This window comes from Leptodactylus fuscus, chromosome 3, assembly GCF_031893055.1.
Source record: "Leptodactylus fuscus isolate aLepFus1 chromosome 3, aLepFus1.hap2, whole genome shotgun sequence".
Classification (NCBI taxonomy): domain Eukaryota; kingdom Metazoa; phylum Chordata; class Amphibia; order Anura; family Leptodactylidae; genus Leptodactylus; species Leptodactylus fuscus.
This window is the reverse complement of record NC_134267.1, coordinates 21,144,020-21,165,021: the sequence shown is the minus strand read 5'-3', so window position 1 is coordinate 21,165,021 and position 21,002 is coordinate 21,144,020. Positions and strand designations below refer to the sequence as shown.

The following is a 21,002-nucleotide window of genomic DNA, read 5'->3' as shown; positions in this document are numbered from 1 at the left end:
CCGCAGATTTGTCGGCTGCACATCCATGATGCGAATCTCCCGTTCCACCACATCCCAAAGATGCTCCTCTATTGGATTGAGATCTGGTGACTGTGGAGGCCATTGGAGTACAGTGAACTCATTGTCATGTTCAAGAAACCAGTCTGAGATGATTCCAGCTTTATGACATGGCATTGCATTATCCTGCTGAAAGTAGCCATCAGATGTTGGGTACATTGTGGTCATAAAGGGATGGACATGGTCAGCAACAATACTCAGGTAGGCTTTGGCGTTGCAACAATGCTCAATTGGTACCAAGGGGCCCAAAGAGTGCCAAGAAAATATTCCCCACACCATGACATGTTTGAACTGCAGGAGATTGTCTTGACCATGTCTACATGCCTAAATGCACTGAGTTGCCGCCATGTGATTGGCTGATTAGAAATTAAGTGTTAACGAGCAGTTGGACAGGTGTACCTAATAAAGTGGCCGGTGAGTGTATATCTGCTGGAGACATAACCGACAGGGAAGCTTTACTGCATATCTAATTGGTCATGGTCTAACAATCCATTCCCTATGAGGACGGGTTTATATATTTCATTACTTCCATACTGTATATCGTACTCCCATGTGTACAGATCTAGTGCGGCAGTAATGGGGTTAATAGCCAGGTAGGTTCTTATGGCTGTTTTTCCTCCCTCCTCCCCCAGGTTTGATCTACATGCTGCTGAAACACATAGTGGACAGACACAACCTGTACTTCGCTTATCTGCCTACAAAACTGGACAGGAAGATCCACTTTGCAGCCGTCAACCAGTCGCTGGCCGCCCCCATACTCTGCATCATGTGGCTGTTCTTCTTCTCTCTGCTGCGAATGGGTATGAAGCGTCTCCGTGTTTTTTATCTTCAGTGAATAGTATAGAGCGGATATGGCCATAACACAACTCGCCAATTGAATCGGGTCCCTAAACAGACCGCATCCCCTGCCCCCAAGAATATCCCAGGCTGTCCTAATGAGAACTGTGGTCTCTAATAGAGATTTTTTTTTATTTTCCAGGTTTCACAGGGGCCACACTCTTCAGTCTGATCATATTGCTCATAACCATCCTGATCTGTATCTCGTATACTTGTTTCGGCTGCTTTAAACATCTCAGTCCTTTCAACTACAAGGTAAGTGTTTGCTGTCTCCGTGTACAATGTCTTTGCTCCCCATAACCAATTTCTAGCAATCTATTCAGTGACTGAGGGGCGGCCTCAGTGGTGGCATTTACTTCTAGAAATGAAAATGGATCAGAACCACTCATTGAAATCAATGTAAGCTGGAAGGTACTCGGATATCATTAGTGTTAAAAACCAGAACCCCCTCGTGTTACACACTCGGTCATACATGATCTGACATCCTGATATTAGTCTTGTCTTGGTTTAATACTTATGGAGAACGCTCTGCTCACTAGTCTAGGTTATGACATGCCGTGCCGTCTCTTTAATGAAGGAAACCTTATATATTAATGTTTGTTTTTAGATACTGGAATCCTTTCCTGGGACAGACACTACAGTCGAGGGAGAAGCCCCTCGGAAATCACCCGTGAGTATGAGAAAGGTTCAGATACTTAAAGGGGTGGTCCTGTTATGGACTCCTATCCCTTATCCACAGTACAGGGAATAAGTGTTTTATCACGAGGGCCTACAGTCCCATAGAAATAAGTGGTGCTCCATTCACAAGGAGGCCTTAGAGGATTTCAGTCCCCCGTCCTCCTCATCACTGTGGGACCCGGCGATTGGACCCTCAGAGATCAGACACTTATTTGGAGCTGTAGACACCAAACGGACATTTGGTGCAAAATTGTTAAATTTTTCATTTTAGATACACAAAACAATTCTCACCACATGTTTTGTTGGGGTAAGAAAAATTGTAGCGGTCGCCTTAATGAATTTTCATTGTATATAATTTTACTTTCCCTTGTCTAAGTCCGTGTTTTCAATTGCAGACGTATATCCCCAGCGTACTGATGACGACCCCATCTGAAAGCACTAAACTGGATAATGACCCCCATCCATCTTATGGCGCTATGGAAGAGACTGAGACAGCAACTAACACAGACGATGCTCGCCATGTATCCTGGGACATCCCCGAGTCATAATAGAGTGCCTGCTCTTATGTCTATCAAAGGCCTGGCCTGGTGCAACAGCAGTGACCAATGACCAAACACACCGGTAGATAGGAACTAGTGCTTAGCTGCGGCATGATGGGAGTTATTCCTCTGGGCAAGCTGCTATGATGGGAGTTTAGAAGGTTACTCATTGCTTAGCCTGTCGCTGCTCCACTATTACTAATTTATAGGATTAATGTAATACCACATTACTCCTGTAGTGGCCGCCAGTGGTTTCAGCTGGACAACGCCTTTAAGTGGCCAAACGCTTCTTGTTTTACCAGTTTTTCACACTTAATTTTTTTTTTTCACTGTATGAGAAAATGCGCACAACATGGGGAAGAATATTTCATACTGAAGATGAAGGAAGCACCGTATGGTGTCACACAGTGTTCTGCTATGTGAATGGGGTCTTGGGTCTCGTACACACAAGCGAGTGTGCAGCCTGAGACTCTTCTGATTTGTATTCCACTGCTCCGTTCTGATATTTAGGCCTTGTGCACATGACTAAGTGTGCAGACCAAATGGGTGCCAATTTTTTGAAGGCACTCGGATCACACTTGGATGACATCCGAGTGCCTTCCATAATTCATTCCTATGGGGGTTCTGAGCCGTTCTGATCCAGTATCACGGATCAGGATAGAACTTGCTGTATTATTATTGGATTTGGAATGGAGCATCGGAGCCCCCTCGGGTCTCACACTCAGCCGTGTGCATGAAGCCTGATAGAGCATGTCCTATATCGGAACGGAACAAAGCGTCAAAGGAGCCTCGGGCCACACACAAGGCCTTACAAATAATGTCTTTTCCTAGCTTATAGGCACGAGGTGAAAGTATATGTTAATGTAGGAAATAGTGTATAGGGTGGGGTCCCCATAAGTGGAGCAGCAAATCACAGATCAATGGGTTTCCACGAGGAAGCCATCAATAACGGGGACTGGTTTGGGCCCTAAATGCTGCAGCAGCCATAAGGGATCCTGAATTCACTGCCAAAGACCTGTGTATATACTTTTATGTTCTTGTAATATACAGTTGTATATCCTTTTATAAATGTGTAAATTAAAGAAGACAAAAGTGGTACTGTGTGTGACCTGTGAATGTGCAGGACCTGGACAGGAGAGCAATGTGGTCGATGGTCCAGGAGATTCAGGGGCCAGCGACTGGATCTGCAACATGGCAGACGATGATACAACCTGTGAGTGAATCAGGAGAGGTCAGCGACATACAGGCACGTGTTCTGAGAGGCAGAGACCAAAGCGGGAGGAGACTGGGGCTAAAAGATGAAGTTTGGTCTCCATTTTGGATGTAACTGCACATCTTATTCTACAGTACCTTTGTACATAAGGGTATACAGCTACATCCATGAGTGCTGGAGCTGTGTGTATATTACCCAACTATAATATATGCACATTCTGCAATACAACAGCCCGACTCATTCATATATGGCTGACCGCCGGGGTCAGACAGAAGCAGTAAAGATCTTAGAATTCATTAAACATCTTGTTCAGGGACTAAGAAAACTCCTTAAGGAGATTGGCTTTTCAGACCACCTTTGCAGGCGTATGGAGACTTACAAGCCATTTTTGCTCCACTGGGGAATATGCAAATCTGTTTTCCAGGATGGTATTAGGCTTACTAAAAAAGTCATACCTGATGTTAAGGGGGCTGTGCTAGTGGCAGCGAACAGAGGCATTGTTTTCCTATTTACATCCTGGAAAACAGATTTGCATATTCCCCATTAGATATCTAGTGAATAGTGATGGGTTCCTATGAAAGTAAATATGTAACAACCTACATCTAATACAATATCCCTAATTATATAGTTAAAAATATTCATTTTATTTTGAAGCCGGAGTCAGTAACTTTTTTTTCCAACTTACGACTCCATCATCTCCACAGTCCTGGCATCTACCTCCATCTATATAAATGTTTTGATTTAGGGAATTGCCAGCTCTCTGTAATTCTTAAAACTGGACAGTAGGTGTCGCCATCATACCTCTTTTTCAGAGACTGAACCAGCTCCAGTTAACCCTTATTATTACTTACTGTACATTGCTCAGACACTACCTGTACATAAGTCTAGGACAGTGATGGAGAACCTTTTAGAGACCGAGTGCCCAAATTTCATCCCAAAGGTCACTAATTGATCAAAAAGTGCCAAAATGGCAATTTAGCCTTAATACTGTGTGGATGGTCTGTGATAATATCAAGTGTCTGCTATAAGACAGATACTGCGTGATAAAAATAGTGAAGAGCCCCCACACAGCACAATCTTCCTAACAGTGGCCCACCACACAGTACAATCTGCTCCACAGTGGCCCCATACACAGTACAATTTGCTCCACATAGTACAATCTGCTCCACAGTGACCCATACACAGTACAATTTGCTCCACAATGGGCTCCACACAGTACAATTTGCTCCACAGTGGGCTCCACACAGTACAATCTGCTCCACAGTGGCCCATACACAGTACAATTTGCTCCACAGTGGACTCCACATAGTACATACTGCTGCAAAAGCGGCCCCCACCCAGTATAATCTGTTCCACACATGGGTGACCACAGAGCATGCTCTGAGTGCCACCTCTGGCACGCGTGCCATAGGTTCGCCATTATGGGTTTAGGACATATATTTCTAGTTTACTATCACTGAATTCACATATCCAATTGTATACCCCCCAGCTCTGAAACCGTATCATAGAGAAAAGAGGTGACTTAAAGGGTTTATCCCGTTTCTACTATTAATCAATATGAGATGTTCAGGGGACCCTGCAGATCATCTGCTCCAGGGTGTCGGGTAACATTTACATTCTGGGAGTTGAGCTTCTTACTTGCCATAGATTTGGGTTTTGATACTGCAGCTCTGCCCCAATGAAGTCTACAAAACAATTACAATCTGTATGGTTAGTGAGCGATATGGCTCCCCACATGTGAACCTTATTGGGAGCCAGTGAAACCCGGGACCCTACTTTGCTAATCCTGATGGTCTGACCGCTTTGTATTCTCATTGTATAAGTGATACTGTTGTGTCAATGTAAAGTTTTTGGCTATAGAGTTTACCTGTGACCCCTCCCTACATACACTCCAGTTATTCTAGTCTACCTTGTTATGACCCAGGACTAGGCGTGGGCCAGAAACACGTCAGGCAGGTACATGTAGGTCCTGTGTCTCGTATGCTGCGACGACTTTGCGGAGTAAATATAGAATTTGGGCTTTTCCTCTGTCCTGGAGCGCTGGGGGTTACTTTAGTTTCTACTTTTAGCTAAACTTCTCAAGAATTTAAAAAGGATCTGTCACGATGTCTAACATGTCTATTTTCTATCCAGCCTTGTACTCCATCAGAGCTCTGACCCTGCCCATTTAATGCACAGCAGCGCCCTGGCCTCTAGCGTGATCTCAGAAACCGCGACATGAAACCCGACAGATGAAGGGGCAGCCGCCTAAAAGCAGATTCTGTGTCCAGCTAGACTATCAGGCCCCAGGCCTGGAAAGGGCTTGTCCAGGAATTGGTCCAACCTATGTGAAAGAGAAGTGTACAGTAAAAAAATTAAAGGGTGGGTGGACACGATAATGCAATTTGCTGAAACCCTGAGCAGGAATGTGTGTGTAGGGAGGTTGGGAGAGCAATGATGGGGTTTAAAGGGAAATTCTGGATATTTCAGGTTATCCCTATCCTAACACAAAATAACTGGATTTTCATCCCTGTGTCCCCAATGTGGGACTATTAAAGGATTATCTTATCTTATCTTACAATGTTATGTCATGAAGCCATGTCTGTAACCCAATGTAAGGTCATCTGTGTTTTATTGGTAGTTCACCTCTCACATCCCTGCAGTCGGGGTTGCGACTATCATATCCCTACAGTCAGGAAGTGCGATTATCATATCTGTACAGTCAGGGGGTGCACCTATCATATCCCTGCAGTCGGGGGTGCACCTATCATATCCCTGCAGTCGGGTGTGCGAATATCATATCCCTACAGTCAGGGGGTGCACCTATCATATCCCTACAGTCAGGGGGTGCGACTATCATATCCCTACAGACAGGGGGTGCATTTATCATATCCCTACAGTCAGGGGGTGCACCTATCATATCCCTACAGTCGGGTGTGCGAATATCATATCCCTACAGTCAGGGGGTGCACCTATCATATCCCTACAGTCAGGGGGTGCGACTATCATATCCCTACAGACAGGGGGTGCATTTATCATATCCCTACAGTCAGGGGGTGCACCTATCATATCCCTACAGTCAGGGGGTGCATCTATGATATCACTACAGTCAGGGGGTGCATCTATCATATCCCTACAGTCAGGGGGTGCACCTATCATATCCCTACAGTCAGGGGGTGCACAGCATCAGAGCTACTGGTTACTGTAATTATGTGACCTCCTTGTGGCCTTAGGTGACGTGTTCGGTGCAGATGTGATGCGTGGTGTATGTTATATACAATACATTATATATTCCTACATTATTTTCACATCTGCACCTGGTATCCACCTGTTGTAAATCTGTATAAAAAAAGTTCAGAAACAGTAACACGGTTCGTCTATTTTGGTGGATTAGTCAATGGGTGTCTGTCAAAAAAAACTGTCCGTTTTTCGGGTTTTTTCCCCCCTTTTAAATTCTTCATTTCTCATTCTGATAATGTGCAGAGGAGAAAACAGACACAAAGGGATCACTGTCCACTACTAAGGATGGGTTCACACTTGCACCTGGTCTCCGCTTTAGCCAATCCAGCAGGTTTCCGTCATCTGCCCTGAGAAACTGGACAGGGGACGAAAACTCGGCTGTCAGTTTTCAAACCCATTCACTTGCAAAGTGACCGCCCGTGTGCGTCTTCTGCATTTTCGCGGCAAAACTGTTTTGATTTAACTGGACACAAAGTCGGACATGCAGGACTTTGTGTCCGGTTAAAAAAACCGGACACAAACTTCAGGATTTGTTGCGGTCCATTGTGTATCCTTATTTTCTCGATGGAACAGAAGTGATGCAAGTCCAAGAGAGCGGATACAGAGGGGACATGCTCCAAATACAGACCGGGGGATGGTTTTAAAAACCCGCTGAGATCGACCTGTCGAATAAGTTTTAGGATCTTTCGACAGATCCCAGAAACGGATGTGATCTTAGCCTTAGGGTTCTTCTCTAAGGCCACATCTTGGTAGTCAGGCCCGTACCAGACATGGTCTCCTGCTGGAGTCACTTCCAGGACACTATTAGCGACTATTTGATCTCATTGTCCTGTGTCCTTAGTGGAGCAGCTTTGGTGGAAGTGACATAACACCTGCATAGAGAGGGAAGACAGCCCAGAATGCCGGGGCACACCCTGCAGCTGATGTGTGAGGAGGGGCCGCAGCTCTGCAGCTCTCACAAGCCTCACTGTCTGCTAGTCCTGTATCCGAGCTGTATACTCACAGCAGCCAGGACTCTCTGTACTGGATGACCCCCGGGATCTGTCCTGTATCTGAGCCATATACTCACAGCAGCCAGGACCCTCTGTAGTGGGTGACCCCCTGGATCTGTCCTGTATCTGAGCCATATACTCACAGCAGCCAGGACCCTCTGTAGTGGGTGACCCCCTATCCTGTCATTACAGGCTGCAGACATGTTTGGTTCAGCTGCCCAAGTGGCCTATAACAGGGCTGTAGCCGATGGCTATGGTACTAATGAGAAGGCCATAAAATACCTCAACCAGGACTACGAGGCGCTGAGGGATGAATGTCTCCAGTCTGGGACCCTCTTTAAGGACACTTACTTCCCCGCCATCCATTCTTCCTTAGGATTCAATGAACTTGGGCAGAACTCGCCAAAAGTCCAGGGAGTGGTGTGGAAGAGACCCCCGGTAAGTCGTACATACCTAGTGAAGCTGCTGTGGAACTACAAGTTACATCATGCCAGAATACATTGTGCTGTTCCCTAGTATACTATGTGCAATTTGTCTGTTTACCACTAAAGTCCTATATAGTGTCAGTTCTGAGTCCTGAGCAAGGCCACAGCTGGCGGCGCTCTCTGCCCCCTGCCAGCAGCACAGATATGACGCTATGTACTGGACAGTAGGAGCACTGTGTGCCGGCTTACAGTGGGGTTACTTGTGTAAAGTGGCAATGTGCTTTATTTACTGCATGGCACTATACATAGGATCACAATGTGCACTGTGCTGCAATCATAATATATGCACTATGAGGCAGTATTAATATATTCACTGTGCTGCAGTAATACTATGTGCACTATGTGGTAGTATCAATATTTGCACTTTGCTGCAGTAAAACTATGTGCACTATGCCGCAATATTAATATGTACACTCTGCTGCGGTACTAGTATGCACAGTGTGGCAGTATCAATATCACTTGCATTGTGCTGCAATAATAATATTGCATTGTGCTGCAGTATTAATGTATGCAGTATTTGGCAGCATTAATATGTGCACTATGTGGCAGTATTAATGTGTGCACTAGGGATAATTTGTGCACTGTATGGTACGTATTAATATGTCTACCATTTAGCATTGATAATATCTGTGAGGCGGTATTAATATGTGCTCCGGGTTGCACCTTTCAACTGAGCACTATAATAAGGCTTTGTGCACACAACAATAATATGGCCTACTATAACCTGTGAGTTGTACAGGGCCGTATTAGAGCACATATGGACTACGGCTATTGCACTGTTGTACGCCTAAAATTTTATATGGCAGCAGACTTCGTGTTTCAAGTGACATACTGAGGAACGTGTTATTACAGAGATAGAAGGAAGCGAGTCTTCTGGGGAAAAATAACTCCGTAATATTAAGTAGCACCATATGACAGCACATGTAGTCTCTAGTGGCTCAGTGTACGGCACTGCGGGGCCTATACAGATTTCTACCCACAGTATAATCTCTAAAGCTGGCCATATACTTTACATAGCTGATGGCTGAACAAGCCAACACCCATACACATGCACACTTGGCAAAACTTTTGTGCCATATTATCGAGCTGCTCTGGCATAGAAAAGTTTAAAGTCTCTTTTCCGCAACGTGGGGCCTTATCCGTAGATGGGAATAGTTGTCACACGTCACTTATTCTTCTGGGATTATCTCATTGCAGAACATTTACCTGGGCTAAAGGGTTAATCTGGTTCTTAGATTGTATAAGAAGTTCCCCGGAGATGTCATCTAAGTATAGGTCCTCTGGCGTTGTAATGGAGTTACCTCTTCCCCATATCATTAGTCTATTTGTGACGTGACCACCTGCTCCTGGGTGCGCCGCTTGGATTTCACAGGGTAATGTTCTCCATATCTCTCCCCCCTCACCTGTAATACACAATACGGGTCATACTCGGCTTTGTTCTTATCTCCGGTCAGACCAGTAATAGAAAGTGGTGACTCTTAGAACAAACACTATTCTTTTCAATGCAAGGTACACGGAAAATGGGTGGAATTATATGAGAAATCTCCCCACGGCAGTGCCCAATGTAATGTATATAATGGTGGTGTAAACCGGATTCTCCCATAGTAATTGACGTCTGTGTCTTAGCAGTGTAATGAATTATACACCTTGTGTATTAGTAACACAACAGGATGTCGCCTAGCAACCACAGAGATGGCGGACGGAGTAGTGCGTGACGGCCGGATCCTGCACGGATGCCATTGGCTGTGTGCACATGAGTGCGAATCTACAGGTCCATGGGAAAATGACACAGCGCATACATGATACAGTATTGGGTGTCTGCACCCTCCATGGACACATTTGTTTCATATACTGCACCCAGGCCGTGAAATTAAAAAGGAATCGGACCTGTCCTGAGTTTTGCCATGGACTCACGGCCCCTTACATGGACCCCTAATAATGGGTGTGTATGGGTCATAAGAAAACGATTGGTCAGTGTGATAGCCGAAAAAGCACAGGTTCATGTGCATTGAGCATAAACATTGCACAAAATTTGCAGCATGTCCACAAAGCCGTAAGGATTTTTACTGCATTGTGTGGATGTGCTTTGAACAATGCTGCTATCCAGACAGTTTGGATCGTAACCCAACAACTTCCCATAAATCCAATACTTTCCCCCAGTATATTAAAAAGTCCAATACCTACCATATTTATTTTGTAGGACAGGATCACTTAGAATAGGGGGAAACTTCATAATCGTGGAGAACGCCCCTAATCCCAATAATGGGGTCTGTTTCCAAAAAGCCAAGCCTGCTGTTCCATTTAGGTGCACGTGCACCCCTGATGTGAATAGCAAGAATCATCAGGGAATATCCGCTCATGCTGAACACCATAGTATCTGGCAGTGCCTGGCCCTGGGACCAACGCGATCAAAAAGTGCCAAAACAAGTTAATAGTGCAGAATCCTAAACTGATAACACTAAGTCAACAAGTCACTGCCCAAAGATATGGGAATGTCCTAGGAAACAGTCAAAGAAAATCACCATTGTTCCAAAGAATTGATATCTCGGAAATGGAGGCAGTGATTCACAGGGGTGAAATGCTGTATGATTCAGGTGACACTAACCTATCTATCTGCAGGGCTGGGGTGATATGCTGGGTCTGGTGACAGTAACCTATCTATCTGCAGGGCTGGGGTGATATGCTGGTTCTGGTGACAGTAACCTATCTATCTGCAGGGCTGGGGTGATATGCTGGTTCTGGTGACAGTAACCTATCTATCTGCAGGGCTGGGGTGATATGCTGGGTCTGGTGACACTAACCTATCTATCTGCAGGGCTGGGGTGATATGCTGGGTCTGGTGACACTAACCTATCTATCTGCAGGGCTGGGGTGATATGCTGGTTCTGGTGACAGTAACCTATCTATCTGCAGGGCTGGGGTGATATGCTGGGTCTGGTGACAGTAACCTATCTATCTGCAGGACTGGGGTGATATGCTGGGTCTGGTGACACTAACCTATCTATCTGCAGGGCTGGGGTGATATGCTGGTTCTGGGGACACTAACCTATCTATCTGCAGGACTGGGGTGATATGCTGGGTCTGGTGACACTAACCTATCTATCTGCAGGGCTGGGGTGATATGCTGGGTCTGGTGACAATAACCTATCTATCTGCAGGGCTGGGGTGATATGCTGGGTCTGGTGACACTAACCTATCTATCTGCAGGGCTGGGGTGATATGCTGGTTCTGGTGACACTAACCTATCTATCTGCAGGGCTGGGGTGATATGCTGGGTCTGGTGACACTAACCTATCTATCTGCAGGGCTGGGGTGATATGCTGGGTCTGGTGACAATAACCTATCTATCTGCAGGACTGGGGTGATTTTCTGGTTCTGGTGACAGTAACCTATCTATCTGCAGGGCTGGGGAGATATGCTGGGTCTGGTGACACTAACCTATCTATCTGCAGGGCTGGGGTGATATGCTGGTTCTGGTGACACTAACCTATCTATCTGCAGGACTGGGGTGATATACTAGGTCTGGTGACACTAACCTATCTATCTGCAGGACTGGGGAGATATGCTGGGTCTGGTGACACTAACCTATCTATCTGCAGGGCTGGGGTGATATGCTGGTTCTGGTGACATTCCCTTTAACTCCAGACCCAGTTTGAGAATTGCTGATCCTTTCTTACAACATCTTTACCATATAGACAGGGATCTCTGATAATAGCTTAGCTGTGCAGTCATCCATTAGCAGAGATCAGTTAATGGAAGGATTTTGCATTGCGGTGTAGTTTACAGTCCGCTCTGGATATTGATATATATTTAGGTTATTGATGCTCTGACTTGTATTTTCCTGTCTCAATCCGCTTGGGACACTTGTTTTTTAATGGGATAATATGGGAAGGTAACATAATGTGTCCTAATAAAAAAAAAGCCATTGCACCACACAGTGCCCATGATAATACCACCCAATGATCATAATAATACCATATAGTGATACATCTGTATAGTGTCATATAGTGATACACATGAATAGCGCCAAACCGTGGCCATAATAATGTCACAAATGATGTCTTACAAAGTCATGGCTGGGTGTCTGACCATAGAAAGTTCTGTATTCATGGTGGTATCCATTAGCATCTAAGCAAAGACAAGAGATGTTGCCACTAAGATGGTTACAGGAAATCTATAAACTTTGCAAAATTGTCAATTATTTATATTTATAAAAAAAACTTAACTTTGTGTACAAATAGTTTATGTTCAGGAGAAAATCCCTTTATATATGCAAAAAATAAACCCACAAAACAGGATCCCGAAGTGTTAGACTGATGTCACGCTCTCATTGCAAAGAATAAATCCTCAGGGGACTGATGTACTTCGGGACCAAGTTATGTCCCATAAAAATTAACAAAACCTGCCATTCTAAGTTCATTTTATGTGTTTTTCAGGATTTGTGTTCTGACCCAAAATTCATCACAGGAGGGGCCACACGGACTGACATCTGCCAAGGAGCGCTGGGTAAGATGGTCAGAAGATCTGCAGAATGTCTGACTGTATTTGCTGTATATTTAGACTTGTGATGATTCCGCCATCCGAGGGTTCACAGCGGTTGTACAAGGAAACCGAAAAAAAACCCGCACCACACCTGAGGCTGCATGTTCTACTGCAACACAGCCCGGGCACCTGAGTAAAGCTGAACTGCAATACCTGACTTAAAGGGGTTGCCCCACTTATTACCTATACACAAAGGATAACTGTCTTAGTGTTGGGGTCCCGAAAGCCAAAAGTCCCTCTAAAGCCTCTTTGGGCACTTGCAGAACCAGCGCTCCATTCACTTCTATGGGGCTGCAGGGGTTGTAATCTGTAATTCCGTCAGCAGCTGCAGCTCTGTATAAGTGAATGGAGCGTCGGTCACACAATCGCACTAGCCCCCTTCATTCACAAGGGAGACTTCCAGTCTGGGGGCTTGTTCTGGCAGAAGTCCTTACCACATGTGACCGCTGAGACCATTCACTGGCCTAAGGAAACGAACCGGGACATCACAGGTGACGTATGTGAGTGAGGTCCTAGTTCCTTTCCATAGGCCCCTAAGGACACACATAAAGTTGAAATTGCTACCCCGTGCACAGGATAGCACCCAAAATACAGGACTGTCCCGCTTGATCGGGGTCAGCTGAGTGGGCCCCCATTACCATAGGGCCTGGTGTGGATGCACTGTTTGTTCTATGGTTGAAGGAGCCCTGGTGCAGCCTCGTGCTCCGACAAGAAACTGCAACATCAGCCACCTCAGCTGAACGGGCACCAGACATGGCGGTGCTGGCAAGGGACCAAAAACTTCAAGTTCCTCCTCTGTACATGACTGCAGGATCAGACTACATAGAGTTTGTATTCTGCAACCATGGAGACACAGGTTGAATAGAAGCTATATACACAAATCAATACCATATGTGCTCCATTGTGTATACTGGTGTAGCTCTTGTGCCCAGTTGTGTATACTGGTGTAGATCGTGTGCCCAGTTGTGTATACTGGTGTAGATTTTGTGCCCAGTTGTGTATTCTGGTGTAACTCTTGTGCCCAGTTGTGTATACTGATGTAGACCTTGTGCCTAGTTGTGTATACTGGTATAGCTCTTGTGCCCAGTTGTGTATACTGGTGTAGATCTTGTGCCTAGTTGTGTATACTGGTGTAGGTCTTGTGCCCAGTTGTGTATACTGGCGTAGCTCTTGTGCCCAGTTGTGTATACTGATGTAGACCTTGTGCCTAGTTGTGTATACTGGTGTAGCTCTTGTGCCCAGTTGTGTATACTGCTATAGATCTTGTGCCCAGTTGTGTATACTGGCGTAGCTCTTGTGCCCAGTTGTGTATACTGATGTAGACCTTGTGCCTAGTTGTGTAAACTGGTGTAGCTCTTGTGCCCAGTTGTGTATACTGGTGTAGATCTTGTGCCTAGTTGTGTATACTGGTGTAGGTCTTGTGCCCAGTTGTGTATACTGGTGTAGCTCTTGTGCTCAGTTGTGTATACTGCTATAGATCTTGTGCCCAGTTGTGTATACTGATGTAGACCTTGTGCCTAGTTGTGTATACTGGTGTAGATCTTGTGCCCAGTTGTGTATACTGATGTAGACCTTGTGCCTAGTTGTGTATACTGGTGTAGATCATGTGCCCAGTTGTGTATACTGGTGTAGATCTTGTGCCTAGTTGTGTATACTGGTGTAGGTCTTGTGCCCAGTTGTGTATACTGGCGTAGCTCTTGTGCCCAGTTGTGTATACTGATGTAGACCTTGTGCCTAGTTGTGTATACTGGTGTAGGTCTTGTGCCCAGTTGTGTATACTGGTGTAGCTCTTGTGCCCAGTTGTGTATACTGATGTTGACCTTGTGCCTAGTTGTGTATACTGGTGTAGGTCTTGTGCCCAGTTGTGTATACTGGTGTAGCTCTTGTGCTCAGTTGTGTATACTGCTATAGATCTTGTGCCCAGTTGTGTATACTGATGTAGACCTTGTGCCTAGTTGTGTATACTGGTGTAGCTCTTGTGCCCAGTTGTGTATACTGATGTAGACCTTGTGCCTTGTTGTGTATACTGGTGTAGACCTTGTGCCCAGTTGTGTATACTGATGTAGACCTTGTGCCTTGTTGTGTATACTGGTGTAGCTCTTGTGCCCAGTTGTGTATACTGGTGTAGCTCTTGTGCCAGTTGTGTATACTGGTGTAGCTCTTGTGCCAGTTGTGTATACTGGTGTAGCTCTTGTGCCCAGTTGTGTATACTGGTGTAGGTCTTGTTTCCAGTTGTGTATACTGGTGTAGCTCTTGTGCCAGTTGTGTATACTGGTGTAGCTCTTGTGCCCAGTTGTGTATACTGGTGTAGCTCTTGTGCCCAGTTGTGTATACTGGTATAGCTCTTTTGTCCAGTTGTGTATACTGGTGTAGCTCTTGTGCCCAGTTGTGTATACTGGTGTGGATCATGTGCCCAGTTGTGTATACTGGTGTAGCTCTTGTGCCCAGTTGTGTATACTGGTGTAGATCATGTGCCCAGTTGTGTATACTGGTGTAGATCATGTGCCCAGTTGTGTATACTGGTGTAGCTCTTGTGCCCAGTTGTGTATACTGGTGTAGCTCTTGGTTGCAGTTGTGTATACTGGTGTAGATCATGTGCCCAGTTGTGTATACTGGTGTAGCTCTTGTGTCCAGTTGTGTATACTGGTGTAGATTTCCCCTGTGGTATAATTTCACTTATGTTAGTTACAGCATATTCTCTCTGTATAATTGTGGTTTTTAAAGTGGTTGTCTGGGATATACAGGAGGCCGGGGAAGGTGTTAAAAAAGCAAACCCCCCCCCCACCGTACTCACCTGTCCCTGGTACTCTGATGTTCCCCACCACATTCTGGTGCTTCTTACACTAGTAGTCCTTCCTCACATGATCTCTGAGGCCTATCAGCGGCCTCCATAGCCTAAGGAAAGGATCCGGGATGTAACCTACATATGTCTCCTGTGATGTCTCGTGTCATTTCCTTAGGCCACTGATTGACCTTAGTAGTCACATGTGGTGAGGACTTCTGCCAGAACAAGTCCCCAGGAGCAGCAGGACCGGACCGCGGTGGGAGACACCAGAACCCCGGGGACAGGGCAGTATGGGTTTTTGTGGGATTTTTTTTACACCTTCCTCAACCTCTTTCCACAAACTGTATATTCTAGACAATCCCTTTAGGTTTCTTTCTTGCAGTTAATGTGTTCTTCAAATTGTGAAATTTGTGTAACCTGTTTTGTTAATGTTGAGGGCACGATTTATTCTACCACGCCCTACGTGAGCACTCGGGTGCCCTGTCTGACTCAGCGGCTCTTACATTCCATTAGCATCAGAATTTCATGTAGTGATAAGAGACATCAGAGAACCGGAAGACGGGTTTATAAGGGATTTTTCCTACCATTGAGGGTACAGTAGGGCAGGTTAACTAATACCGATAATAGTCAACGTAGTGTCAGACTAGACAGTCGTAAGTGCGACAGATTTATCGCCTTGGATGATACATCTGGTGGATCTTTAGATTGGGCCTATCTTCTTTTTATCATTAAGGCTGGGTTCACATCACAAGTGATTTGCTGTAAAACCCAAGTCTGGACAGTAACACTCTATGTCAGTAGCTACTTCGGGGCCCCCATTATTGAGGCGTGCTTCGGGAGTCCCTTGTTGCTGAAGGGTAGTCAGAGGATAGCAGGTTGTCATAACAAACATAACGATTACAATGAGGTTTCCTTTTTTTAGTACTTTTAGCTTTTTTTTACTATGAGTCACCATCTGAGTCACCAGTAAACCACAGCGGGCAAAGATGGAGCTCAGCGCTGCCCCTTATATCTACAGGAAGCCAAAAACCAGACGGATCAATGCAAGGCTGAAAATAGGAAATGCTGCAAATCTACTGCAGAGATCCAAAGCTCAGCCTCGTGTCTTGTTACCGATGGTTTTTATATCGGGGTCTTGATTTTTTTTTTCATCCTGAACGTGCCTTTAAAGTGCAAGTAAATGCAGATTTATTTCTCCATAAATCCACAATGCAGGGAAAGGGAAGAAAATTTACAATAGACTTCAGTAAAGAAAATTGTCTGTGTCTTTATTTATTACTCCTGTGCAGCAACAAAAGGAAACAATACAAAAATAAATCCCTGCCCGGCCGGGCTCTAACTAAACATAGTTACCTCACCTAGAATAACAGAAATCCAAAAGCCAGTAGAATCACTCAGGACACAGCTCCAAAAATACAACCTCTCTGTCAGCTCTCCAGCCAAGCTCTGCCCCCAGTCTGCTGCTGGAGCAACTTCTTAAGCTTCCCTTGACGAGGAGACTCTCTGCAGCTGAGTCGCTGCTGGAACATCCCCAAAGTGTGGACTGGAGGGGGGTGGAATGACAGGTCCCACTACCAACCTACCTGCCATTCCTAAAAATCCAGCCCAGTAACCAGAACTTTCAAATAACCCTCAGCAGACAATAGTTATCTGCTGAGAAACGTTCTTTCTGGAGTTTTCTCATCTCACCCACCTTAGTAGTCTGGGTGAGATGTACACCCCCTCCATTACCTGTCCAGACATCGGCTTACACAGTTTGCAATGAAGTCTATGGAGGAGAGAGAGAGAGATGAGGTGTCTACAGCATTACATGAGTCAATTCTGTCAGGGGAAGGCTGGAGAGAAATTTCAGTTGTGAATGTAAACTGTCTCTCTATAGTGCAGATGTCTCTCTGGTATGAGCTCTCCTCTTCTCTCCATAGACTCCTATTGTACAGTCTTGATCAGATACAGAAGGAAGCAAATAACTGAAGACAGAGGCACTTTTCTTATATAAAATATATCACAGAGTTTATTATCTTCCTCTGTACTATGGATGTATCAGAGAATAAATACCAGTATACTTACACTATTTACTGTGGGACCATGGGAAGAATATGCAAATCTGTCTTCCATGATGTAATTAGGAAGTCAGGTGCCTCCGTGTTGCAAACCAATAGAGGGCGCTCAATGGAATGTGCAAGCCTGTCTTCCCTGATGTAATTAGGAAGACAGAATCTCAGTGATATAGCCCAATAGAGGCTGCTCCCTTTAACATCATGCTCGACCTTCCAAGAGGCCTTTGTTTTGCAATGATGCTGGGATTATTACCAGGTATAGTCTCTCAACCGAGGACGGCCGTTGCGATGTTATTGCATCTCGTCAGCCCGGTGTAGAGAAGACTAACCTGGTAGAGGTGAGAGGCTTAGACAGGGTTAAGGGGATATTGTCACTCCTTAGGGAGAGACCACCATATAGGTGTGTGGAGACTTATTAAGCCTTTAGCACTCCACTTTGCAAGGGACCATGGGAAGAATATGCAAATTCCTAATTACATCATGGAAGACAGATTTGCATATGATGTCCTTATTGTGGTCAGGTTATTTTCTCATACATGTAGTGTCCTCCTAATAACCATCCACATTAAGGACATTATGGCTGGGTATCTGGTAAATCCAGATACCAATGGCATTTTTTAATCATATCCACTGGCAACCGTTCAGGATAAAAGACGAAGATGATTAGAGGAAAGCTATACATTTTTAATTCTTTATATTTGCAATAATGTTTAACTTTTAATTGTCTACAAATATAAATGTTGATATGTTCATGGACAACCCCTTTAAAATGGGAATACCCCTTTAAGGGCAAAAGTGCAAAAAAAAAAATAAAAAAAAAAATAAGCAAGTGTAACCTGGCTATAGGTGCTATAAGTGGCCCTAGATCTTTAATTCCAGGGGCCCGATCTCTCTCAGTCTGGTTAGCTCTGTGCGTAGGGATCGTCTCCCTCCTAGGTGGGAATTTCCTGCTCTGTCATTTCTTTGGCTGCTGTGAATGTTTCAGGAGTTTTCCATCAGGATAGGAATGTAGATGTGTCATTCCAGTTCAGCGGAAAACACAAACCTCCTTCTCATGAGATCGGCCACATTATCCTCAGAATCACAGGGTTTTATTGAACGCTTGATATTTGAGTCATATGTTCTCTTACATCCTATGTAATGAGTATCGTATCATAGCATGACCTATAGGAGGAGCCGGGAATATAGAATAATATAAGTCACATTGTTATAGTTAGTAGAAGACTTTTTTTTAACCGTTTGTGTACCCTATAAGGCCTCATACACATGAACATTGAAAATTATAGACATGTAAAATGGATGCACTGGCCATTTTCCACTGGTGGAACTGCAAATGTTAGGATTTTCTGTGGGATTAGCAATATACACCACAAAGTTGCAGCATCAGGTCTTCGCGCAAAGGAAAAGCTGCAGCTGCACCCCTTCCTCTTCCTTAAAGGAAATGCTGCAGCTACATCTCCCTCCTCTTTCTTAAAGGAAATGCTGCAGCTACATCTCCATCCTCTTTCTTAAAGGAAAAGCTGCCGCTGCATCCCCCTCCTCTGTCTTACATATAAAGCTGCGGCTGCATCCCCCTCCTCTTCCTTACATGTAAAGTTGCAACTGCATGCGCTTCTTCTTCCCTAGAGGAAAATCTGCATCCCCCTCCTCTCTCTCTCAAAAGAAAAGCTGCAGCTGCATCCCCCTCCTCTTTCTTACATGTAAAGCTGCAGCTGCATCCCCCTCTTCTGTCTTAAATGTAAAACTGCAGCTGCATCCGCCTCCGCTTCCTTACATGTAAAGTTGCAGCCGCATGCCCTTCTTCTTCCCTAGAGGAAAATCTGCATCCCCCCCTCTCTCTCTCTCAAAAGGAAAGCTGCAGCTGCATCCCCCTCCTCTTTCTTACATGTAAAGCTGCAGCTTCATCCCCCTCCTCTTCCTTACATGTAAAGCTGCAGCTGCATCCCCCTCCTTTTTTCTACTGTCTGACATTATATAGATTGCTTTGTGAGGGAGTTTTCAGAAAATTTTCAGAAAACCCGTGGACATGGAAAAGGGAACTACAGACTGCTGGAGGGTGAGGGGGATGCATTGTGTCCAGATACAATAGATTACAAAGCTTTATGTGTTCAGATAACCCATCATTCTATTATTATATACTATAGTTGTACCTATAGATCTATTCAGCTCTGCTACATCTGTGGTTATTATTATTCTGTATGGCGCATCTACAGGGTGAGTCACTATACACACAGCCCTGTTTTCCTTGTGTGGTTTGTACGGGATATCCATAGAATGACGTCCTTACCCGCCAGGAGGGGCTGGAGGTGGCTTCTGCCGGTGTCCATCTTATCATGTTCAGTAACACGTTTGATATTCCTGACCTAACTTGTCCTCCCCTCCTACCCCCAGGTGACTGCTGGCTGCTGGCCGCCATTGCGTCCCTCACTCTCAATGAGCAGATTCTTGCTCGCGTCGTCCCTCCAGACCAGAGTTTCCAGGAGAAATATGCAGGGATTTTCCATTTCCAGGTATTTCTGAGCCTTGGGATGTAACATAGCAGAGGAATGAGAATTTTACACTGAGTAGACATCGCAGAAAAAATCTGAAATTAGCCGTATACATTGTCAAGTCATGTCACATCGCACATGGGGCAGATTTATTATGTCCATATGTCAGAAAAGGTTTGCAACTCTTTAAACTCCATTTGAAACAATTGTTTTAGCATCTGGCGTTCAAAACAATGGGAGGCAGAATTTGGACGGAATCCGACAACGATTTGGACGGCCCCCTCCGGACAGCCTTGGCCTGCATACTTTATTGTGTGCTATAGGCCTTACGCCAGTTTTCTGCCTTAAAGGGATCCTGTCATTAAAGCTCTATTTTTTTGTGACTAACACATAGGAATAGCCTTAAGAAAGGCTATTATTCTCCTACCTTTAGATGTCTTCTCCGCGCCGCTGTTCAGTATAAATCCCAGCTTTCGTCGGTATGCAAATGAGTTCTCTCGCAGCACTGGGGGCATCCCAAATGCTACGAGAGAACTCTCTAGCGACGCCTCCATCTTCTTCAGGAACGGCCTATCTTGGCGTCTTCTTCCGGCACTCGCTTCAAACTTCTTGGGTCTCGGTCCTAGGGCAAAGCCGACTGCGTATACCGACCGCCCAAAAGAAAATGGCTGCTTACACAGTATTGTAAACGGCCATTTTCTTGTGGCCGGCGGGCATGCGCAGTCAGCTTTGCCCGAGGCCTACAAGTTTGAAGCATGTGCCGGAAGAAGACGCGAAGAAGACCTGTTCTTGAAGAAGATGGTGGCGGTACTGGAGAGTTCTCTTGCAGCGTTGGAGACGCCCCCAGTGCTGCAAGAAAACTCATTTGCATACCGACGAAAACCGGGATTTATACCAAACGGCGGCGCGGAGAAGACATCTAAAGGTAGGAGAAGAATAGCCTTTCTTAAGGCTATTCCTACATGTTAGTCACAAAAAATTGAGTTTTAATGATAGGATCCCTTTAAATGATGTCTAAAAGCTTCACCAGTTACAAGGCATAGATTTTAGTATAGGGGCACAGATCTCCGGAAGATGGCACTTACTCTATCAGGAAGCCTGCACATCCT

General features: G+C 45.1%; 2 protein-coding genes across 3 annotated transcripts in view; both read left to right on the top strand.

Moving 5' to 3' along the window:
• The window catches only part of TMEM63A (transmembrane protein 63A), a 28,788-nt gene extending 25,582 nt beyond the window's left edge, over positions 1 to 3,206 (top strand). For both annotated transcript variants that reach the window (XM_075267190.1, XM_075267189.1), the window contains 4 exons: positions 690 to 857; positions 1,037 to 1,149; positions 1,502 to 1,564; positions 1,968 to 3,206. In XM_075267190.1, coding sequence (XP_075123291.1) covers positions 690 to 857; positions 1,037 to 1,149; positions 1,502 to 1,564; positions 1,968 to 2,120 — 497 coding nt within the window. In that variant the 3' untranslated portion in view covers positions 2,121 to 3,206. The remainder of the gene's footprint in view (positions 1 to 689; positions 858 to 1,036; positions 1,150 to 1,501; positions 1,565 to 1,967) is intronic.
• Positions 3,207 to 7,470: 4,264 nt separating this feature from the next.
• The window catches only part of LOC142197119 (calpain-2 catalytic subunit-like), a 30,796-nt gene continuing 17,264 nt past the window's right edge, over positions 7,471 to 21,002 (top strand). The window contains exons 1-3 of the mRNA XM_075267188.1: positions 7,471 to 7,973; positions 12,457 to 12,526; positions 19,796 to 19,914. Coding sequence (XP_075123289.1) covers positions 7,737 to 7,973; positions 12,457 to 12,526; positions 19,796 to 19,914 — 426 coding nt within the window. The 5' untranslated portion in view covers positions 7,471 to 7,736. The remainder of the gene's footprint in view (positions 7,974 to 12,456; positions 12,527 to 19,795; positions 19,915 to 21,002) is intronic.